Here is a 9,189-nt window from a genome sequence, read left to right as displayed (position 1 = left end):
ATTTTAGGCGTAGGATTAAAACAGGATGTTAAGAGTAATTCTAAAATTTTTGATAAAATAACATATTTTACTTTTAGTTTTAATAAGTGGCAGAACTAATAAGGGGTATATAGGGCCATGATCTCCCAAAATTTTCAAAATTTTAAGTCATGATATTGCTGAAAATAAAAGTATTATATGTCCTTATTCATATATTCACTTAATATGAGAAATTTAAAATTTATCACTTTATATTTTTAAATTAAATATTAATTATTTAATATTTTTTCAAAATTTAATTTTAATATAAAATATTTTACATGTAATTGCAACTGTTATTGCAGTATGATATTATATAATTAAATGCTCGTATAAATTTACAACGTATCAAAATTAATTTTTTTATTAGAAATAAAAAAAAAGGCGCGCCACCATTGCAATTTGCATGGCTAATTGGTTTCACCTCTCTCTCTCTCTCTTCTGATGATTACAAACTTCACACTCCGTATTTTCAACACCATGAACCAATTTGGACCGCCGAGTTTCTCTTCCTTAACTTTCGCGCTTGAAAAACCATCAACCCTCCATTCCTCCGAGGATCTTGCAAACATGACACAAACAATTAGAGATGGAACAAAAATGGCAAATACAGACAGCAAGAGAGAGAAAACAAAACACAGAAACAAAGGGAGGAGAGGAAGAAGAGAGAGAAACATTAAAGGGGTTGTTTCCAGAACGAAAGTTACTTTTTTTTTCTTTTTTGTTTCACCACACTACCCAACAAAAAAATAAAAAAGAAATGATTTTGTTTCTGGGTTAATCCCATTTCACCTCTTCTGATTCGAATTCCAATTAGCAGAAACCTCATTGGGGGGTGTTGATGTTAGGGGGGAGAAACCTCTGTCCCCTGCATTCTTCACCCGCCATCCAATTAGAGGTTGAAAAAATAATAACAATAATTTAGTAATTAATCATAATAATAATAAGAAGACGAAGAAAAATCTTGAAAAGGACAGATTTTGATACATGGGTTGCATCAATTCCAAGAATGCTGTGTCTGGGGACTCATCACCTTATTTATCACCTGTTGATCATGTGATTTTGGAACCTCTTCCTCCACCAGCAGTTTCAGTTGCAGGATCAAGGGGCCATTCTCATGTGGCAGGATCGTCATTAGCAGATGAGAAGAAGAAATTGAAGAAGAACGCCTCCAAGAAGAGCAATGGCTCCTTTAGCATCAGGCTTGGATTCTCCAAGAGGCATGTTGATGCTGAACACAATGCTGCTGGTTGGCCAAGTTGGCTCACAGTTACTGCTGGTGAAGCTGTTCATGGATGGCTCCCTCTTAGAGCTGATTCTTTTCAGAAGTTAGATAAGGTACTTTTTCAATTATATTTTGGGGTTTTTGGAAACTGTTTATGTAGGTAATATATTGCTTTCAGGCTTATGAATGATATAAACTAAGTTAAAAAACTTTCCGCCTTTTTAATATGGTTGACTAGGACAAAATTTGTAGTGATTTTCTAATAGCTTGTTTGAAAAGTTTCCAATGAGAAAATGTTAACATTCACTAATCACAGATATTGATAATTTAGATATGAAATTGTTAGTTAGACAAAAATTTTTAAAATAATGATTGCAGGGTTTAAATATGTGAGGTTTGCATGAAATTGTAATCTAGCTAACTAGTTTCGCTAACTGGTAAGTATGGTAGTATTAGGTATTGTTGTTGCATAACATGGTCAAAGTTATCCATTCACTCTCATGTTATGAGATCTTTCAGAAAGACCTCTCTTTTATTATTCTCCTTGAACAAATGCGGCTTTGAAATTGGTATAAGTATGCATAATATATAGTTTAACTTGAAAGATAATTATATTTTTATAAATAACATATATTCAGTAGTTGCAAAGCTACATCGTGTTGTTGGGAAATTAGCACAATTTTTAGTTGCTTTGGTGGAATAAAACTAAGGAATATCAAATCTGAATACTAACTAACTTGATTTAATGGTAGGGAGATGATTATGAAGTTTAAAAAATTTAGTTTTGAAGGCTATAAAATTTTACTTTATGCTATTGTTCTTATTTAACTGCATGTACTGATAAATTGTATAATTTTATAGAGCTACTAAGGAAACTTTCCTTAATGGCACTGACACTGGTACAACCGAATTAGGAGCATACGTATTCTTAGTGCCAAACTAGCTTTGGTTTTCAAAACATGGCACTATTAGTTTTCTAATTTGGTGTTTTCTTATGTTAGTGTACTTCTTCCCTTTTGGTTTTTTGTATAGATTGGACAAGGTACTTATAGCAGCGTGTTCAGAGCACGTGAAGTTGAAACAGGAAGGATGTTTGCTCTGAAGAAGGTGCGCTTTGACAATTTACAACCTGAGAGCATTAGATTCATGGCAAGAGAAATATCGATCCTTCGCAGGCTAGACCACCCAAACATCATGAAATTGGAGGGCATAATCACTTCTAAGCAATCTAGTAGCATATACCTTGTTTTTGAATACATGGAGCATGATCTTGCTGGCTTAGTATCGCGTCCTGATATTCTCTTCACTGACTCTCAGGTTGGTTTTTCATCTCATTTATGATAAATTTGAATCTTCAAGCCAATTTCCACATGTGTTTCACAAAATATCAATACTTGAACAGGACTTGTTCCAGGTATTGTTTGTGAGTTGGAATTTCGGAGGGAAAGGAAATGCTCGTAGTGTTAAATTTTAAATGTTTACGCTACAAAACCTTCCTTTCCCTCCCTTCTCCTCCAAAATCCCAACTCACCAACAAGCCTTTAAGGTTCTATGCTAACTCCAAATCATATCTTGGTCTTCATTTTATGCTACAACACTTTACTTCATTTATTTGTTTCTTTTTCTCCTTGAATTCCTCGAGTATTTGAAAGTTATTTAGGTCCTTGTTAGATGTTGGACATTTCATTTTTTCCTTGTTTCTCCCACAGATAAAGTGTTACCTGCGACAGCTATTAAGTGGAATTGAGCACTGTCATATCCGTGGTATCATGCATCGTGACATTAAAGTATCAAATATCTTATTGAACAATGAAGGTATTCTCAAGATAGGAGATTTTGGATTAGCAAATACAATTAGTCCAAATAACAAGCATCAGTTAACCAGTCGTGTAGTAACTCTATGGTATCGCCCTCCTGAGCTCTTGATGGGATCAACCAATTATGGAGTATCGGTTGATTTGTGGAGTGTTGGTTGTGTATTTGCCGAACTTTTTCTAGGAAAACCAATCCTTAAGGGAAGAACTGAGGTAATCAATCTGCTTAATTGATGTATTTGATTCTTTAGTAGTAAGCATCAAAAGACATTTTAAAAAGTTGGTGAACTTTTTGGAAAAAAAGATTTCTCTACTTCCTACTATTTTATGTGTGATTTAGTTTGAAACTTTTCGCATAGAAGGAAGGGACATAAAAACATTGTTGATTACTATGTATAGCAAAACAATAACATAAGCAATGCATTAGTACATTCCTTACACTGACTCTTGTTTTGTGGGAAACACTTTGATATGAGTTATTTTATCTTTGAGCATACAGGTTGAACAACTACACAAAATTTTTAAGCTGTGTGGATCTCCGCCGGACGATTTCTGGAAAAAGTATAAGCTTCCTCATGCAACAGTATTTAAGCCTCAAACTACCTACGAAAGCTCTTTGCGTGAGAGGTGTGCCGAGTTTCCAGAAACTGCTGTTGATCTACTTGAGACTTTATTATCCATTGACCCCGCCAATCGTGGAACCGCCTCCTCTGCCCTGATGTCTGAGGTAAACTTCACCAAGTTAATGCTAGCAAGTTCAATATGATTGAGTTTGATTTCTGACATATATATTTTCTTTTCATTTCTTGGAATACCTTTTTATAGTATTTCAACACCAAACCTTATGCTTGCAATCCATCAAACTTGCCAAAGTATTCGCCTAGCAAAGAACTGGATGCTAAAAGTCGGGAAGATATGTCGAGGTAAACTACCTGTCTTCCTTTTTAGTGACATAAAATTGCCACACACAAAGTTCTTCCACGGGATTTTCCTTCATGTGAAATTGATAATTGAGAATCGTTAGATGACAGTGTAGTCAAATATGTCAAATCATCTAACTGTTCTTAACTATCAACTTCATACGAAGACAGTTGCATATAATTTTTCATCATATTTTCCTAGACTAGCTAATCTTCTCATTTACATTCAAAATCTTCTTAAACCAAGCAAATAATTTAAAATAGAGGATTTACTTTCTTATGGCTTTTACAATCCTTTTCAACTAAAGTATGGAAATGTATTATCAGGAAAAGGACCGATGATAAAATGCAAATGCGAGATGCTGCAACATCGAGAAGGCAACCAAGACGAGTCAAGAAATATTTGCGAGAACCAATTGATCATACTCAATCAGTTTCCAAAGAGGTAGTTTCTTACTAGTCCACTGCTGCTACATCATGTGAAAATTGTTGCTTTTATATGCTTATCTTTTCTTCTTTTCAAAGCACATGCAGAATGGTCCTCATAATGTTCGTAGAAGCGACGGTAGATCACATGTTCAAAAGGGAATAGGAGCACACAAAGACTATCTACAACCCGAAATGGATGCAGTCTCGGACCTTTCGCAGATGGTGAATATTGCAGATGGTAATGGCTTTACTGTACCGGCACAAGGCGGCTATGACTGGGTGAAAAGGAGAAAGCAAGATGCTTCATCTACACTATCAGATGGCTCAAGAAGCAAAATTAGTGCATTGGATCCAAACTTTGCTAAAGGAACTTATGATTTAAACAGACAAAGGATGACTGCTTTGGACAAGAGATATAATGACAAGCAAGGTTACCATGAAGAGACTCGCGTAACCATGGATTTTGATCCTTCCGAACTATTGAATCATCAGGTAATATCATTATTTTAAAGTTGGTTATGTTAGAATGTCCGGAGGGACACATGCATGCATAAAACAAGGAACAAGCTCTAAATCATGCCATAAAATGATTTGCACTTCTTTCAAACAATAGCTGAAAACTACTATTTCCTTTTGTTGCTCATATGTAATATTGTTTTAATTTCACAGGGAAATACAGATCATGGTTCGCAAGTGAGTGACATGCGGCGCGAAGTTCGAAAATCAAGGTTTGGAAGAGGTAAATGATTTCTTCTTTCCAGTATGAGTAATGTTACATATACAAAAGTTAAGTAAACAAGATCTTTCATCTAAATGAACAACATTATTGTTGTTTCACAAGAACTTAACAAGGGAACTTAAGATGAGTATTCATAAATGAATTTGTGATTAGTATATTTTCTCTAAAGAATAAATAGCCGTTTTGGCAATTCTGATTTTGACAAAACAGACCGTAACCTTCGTTTTTGATAAAATGAACCCCTGAATATCAGTTCTGTTTGACAAAATGAGCTAATCGTTAACCTATTACTCCGGACGTTTAAGTCATTTTGTTAAATAGAATTGCTATTTGGGAGTTTATTTTGTCAAAATCAGAACCTTTCGGTTGCCAAAACTGCTATTTACGCTTCTCTAAAAGAAGAACACTATTGTTGTTTTACAAGAACTTAACAAGGTAACTTAAGATGAGTATTCCTAAATGAATTTGTGATTAACAGAGATATGAAGCAAGGACTTGTAGGAGTGGGAGTTAATCTTCTCTAAATATACAAGGATGCTTGACTAAGCAATCTAGCCAATGCTGGAACATTGTCAATGGCATCTGAACCATTCTAACTACTGCTGGCATGAGACCCTCTTCTTCTACTCCTCCTTTAATGTCAGGAGTCTTCACTTTAACTCCTTCTATCATAAGCATCTCAACATGGAAATATAGAAAATTATATCCATATATATACACACACACACATGTAAGGTGCCAACATGAAAGATGGTATGATTAAAGAATGGTTATTTTTCTGGTGGAGTTGCACCTTCCAAGTAAAAGTCCTCTATTTTTTTCTTTCTTTCTTTCTTTTATTTTTTATTTTTTATTTTTTATTTTTTTATCATGACTTCAAAGATGTATTTATTTGAGTGTCATTGTTTTTTTTCCTTTTGGAAAAAGTGCCCTCTATGTTTACAATATCTTTAGATAAATAGGTTAGTGAAAAAAAAAAGTAATCTTCTAAAGTTAATTGTTTTTCAAATAATGTAAAACGAAATTTATTTCTCAAATCGAAAACCAAGGGGGAAAAACCTGAAATACACATGACACTAATGCCTTTGATTTTCATACCCAAATTGTCAAAATTTGTCTAATATATTATTTGGAAAAAAGTTTTCAATGTGGAATCTTGTATCTTATAATTTGCGAAATTTGCTACGGAATTTTTTATGACAATTTCGGCAACTTCCATTCGAATTAGAAAATTATTAGTAACGGGATACAACGCTAGAATTTAGCATGACCAATTAGCTAATAACATCTTAAAGATGTTAATTAAAAAACTACAAATATTAAATGATTAATATTTTTATTCCATTCGTTTTGCATTTAAAGTAAGAATTTAATTTTGACCGCGTGAATCTAAGAGAATAATTGTAATTGTACGACTGTGTAAAATATTTTATATTGTTAGTGCATCAAAATTAAACTATTAAAGTAATACTAATTTTATATTTCTTTTCTAATAAAAATATTGACCTCCTAGCATATTTCGACTAAGGGATAAAATTTTCATAGCGCTACTAGTTTAAATCTGTTTTGTGTACGGAGTAATTCATTGACTAGTAATGACAAACTATTAAATAAGGGAGTCACTCAAATAAAGACGCCTAAAACGTCTTTTTTTAAAAATATTTTTCAGTAATTAAAATTTAACATATATAATCGATTAAATCATGTTATTTTTGTCAAAATTAGGCTAGACAAATTGATTTAACCGAAAAAATTGTGAATCAAATCTTGAACTGGTCTAAATTAATATTATTTTTTATATAAAATGACTACAATACCCTTATTATAGAGATGACTAAAATACTCTTTTATATATATGTTAATTTTAAAAATTCTAAATCCTAACCCTACGATAGAAAAATAAAGGACTAAAATTTAGGATTCTCAAAATTAATATATATAATAGAAGTATTTTAGTCATTTTTTATAATAGGATATTATAGTCATTTTTTATAAAAAATAATATTAATTTAGATCAGTTTGAGATTTGATTCACCATTTTTTGGTCAAATCAATTTGTCTAGCCTAATTTCGATAAAAATAACACAATTTAATAGATTATATGTATTAAATTTTAATTATTAAAAAATATCTTTATAAAAAGACGTTTTCAGCTTATTTATCTGAGTGGTTCGCATTAAATAAAACTCTAATATACGGCAAGTTAGTCTTTGACTTACCGGACTAGGAGATATAAGTCTAGGTTATTTTTGAAACCTGAGATATATACCATCTTCAAAAATTCTCACTCCGGGCTTTTGAAATTTTTAATCTGAGCTTCTGAAGTCTTTATTATTATGAACTTCCAAAGTGTTTTCTTTGAACATGTTTTGTTAATGATGCATATCACGACCAATGAACAGGGGTTTCTTCATAAACTTATCATCTAAGGTGTATGTATCAAGTGTCTAATTTGAGTTAAAACTCTTAAAATGAGATTTTTTCTTTTAGATCACGTATGATCATGATTAAAAATATATTCCAGAATTAAAAACATTTGGCTAGATAAAATTTATTTGATCTATAACATTTCAAACCATTAGAAAATCTCAATTAAATTTTTAATATATTATTTGTGTTGTTAATCATCAAATTAATAACCATAAGATTTCTAGAGTTAGCATAAGTTTGTTTTAACCAACACTAAGATGTTATCGACGAGCATTATACCGATCAATAGAGCCATCAGGATTTCGCTTGGGACGAAAACCAAGTTGTTGCCATTACAAGGTAATAATAAGGTTGTGGTGGAAGAAGAGACCAAGTTCCATTGGCAACTTGTTGCCCAGATTTAAGTTCTTGGGTTTGAAGATGCCATTTAACTGATCATTATAGAGAGATTTGAATGCTGGAAAATTTTGAGAAACAACATATTTGTGTTTGATACGATAAAGATCACATATATAATAAATTTTGAGAAACAACATATTTAGGATGGTGGAGGTTTTGGCACACAAAAAAGAATTTAGAAATTTAGAATTCCCTGCATTTAAATACAGTAGAAACTTACATCCAGTTATTTTTAAATGAAATTGATATTTAAAAATTATTAGATAATTTAATATGTTTGATTAAAAAAAATTATTAGAATAATTGTTAAAGGATGACTGGTATAACAAATTATCGATTATAAACAGTGTGTTAAAAATATAATCATTCATGTATCTTTTTTTATTAATCTAAACTCTTAAAAAAAGTGATTTTATGACAATTAGAAATGATAAATTTTTTTCGGATATTTGTATAATCAAAATGTTGAAAATAATGAATTAATCATTATATAATCAATTATATTAAATATATTTACCTATCTATCTATTATATTATAATATAGGAAAATTATCAGGTGTTCCTATGACAAAACGGTGAACACGATGTTCATGGTACAGGTAGCCAATAGTATTTTTATCTTGTAGCTAATGTTAAAATGTCGAGATGCCCACCCTTATAGTAGTGAATTGTATGAAGTGATCAGTTGAGGTAAAGAATGTTATTGATTCGACTTAAAAGAAATAAAGCTAACGAAATTGTGCATAAGTGGGTCTCCCCCATTTTATTCAAATCCAGTGAAATAGAAACTATTCATAAAACCTGTACCATTCCAAAAAAAGAAAAGAAAAGAAAAAAAAAAGCATGCACGATTATTAATTTATTATCATATTATTAATAATAAAATAAATACTTGCCTAAAAATAAAATAAAATAAATCAATAAGAATTTTTTTTCTTGGCTCACATTTTCCATCAGCAGCAGTTAGTTGTTATTAATCATAGAAATTGAAAAATAAATCAGAACACAAAAAGAAAATTAGGCAAATAATACATACATAACATGCTAATCTATGCTTATATAATACTTCATATCCTAAAAATGATGTATATATATTTTATTTGTCTTTATTCATTTTATCACGCCTTTAATTCATTCATTAACATTTTAAAATAAAAACAAGTACAAAAAATGGGTTTATTTTATTTTATCAAAAATATAAAATTTTAAGACATT

General features: G+C 31.2%; 1 protein-coding gene across 2 annotated transcripts; it reads left to right on the top strand.

Annotated features, from left to right (window-relative positions):
• The first annotated feature begins 1,005 nt into the window (after positions 1–1,005).
• On the top strand, positions 1,006–5,937 carry LOC107471129 (cyclin-dependent kinase C-2 C-like). 2 transcript variants are annotated; one of them, XM_016090571.3, is made up of 9 exons: positions 1,006–1,356; positions 2,276–2,560; positions 2,953–3,270; positions 3,557–3,784; positions 3,883–3,980; positions 4,305–4,422; positions 4,512–4,898; positions 5,076–5,145; positions 5,624–5,937. In XM_016090571.3, exons 1-9 carry the CDS (start codon positions 1,006–1,008, stop codon positions 5,629–5,631), a joined length of 1,863 nt encoding a protein of 620 aa, XP_015946057.2. In that variant the 3' UTR covers positions 5,632–5,937. The 2 variants fall into 2 exon arrangements, with proteins under 2 accessions (XP_015946057.2, XP_020988988.2); XM_021133329.2 differs by having other exon boundaries at positions 1,256–1,356; positions 4,503–4,898.
• Positions 5,938–9,189: the final 3,252 nt, after the last annotated feature.

The sequence above is a fragment of the Arachis duranensis genome, chromosome 10 (assembly GCF_000817695.3).
Source record: "Arachis duranensis cultivar V14167 chromosome 10, aradu.V14167.gnm2.J7QH, whole genome shotgun sequence".
In the NCBI taxonomy this organism is placed as follows: Eukaryota; Viridiplantae; Streptophyta; class Magnoliopsida; order Fabales; family Fabaceae; genus Arachis; species Arachis duranensis.
The sequence above is the reverse complement of the archived record's forward strand: the minus strand, read 5'-3'. Positions and strand labels throughout refer to the sequence as shown.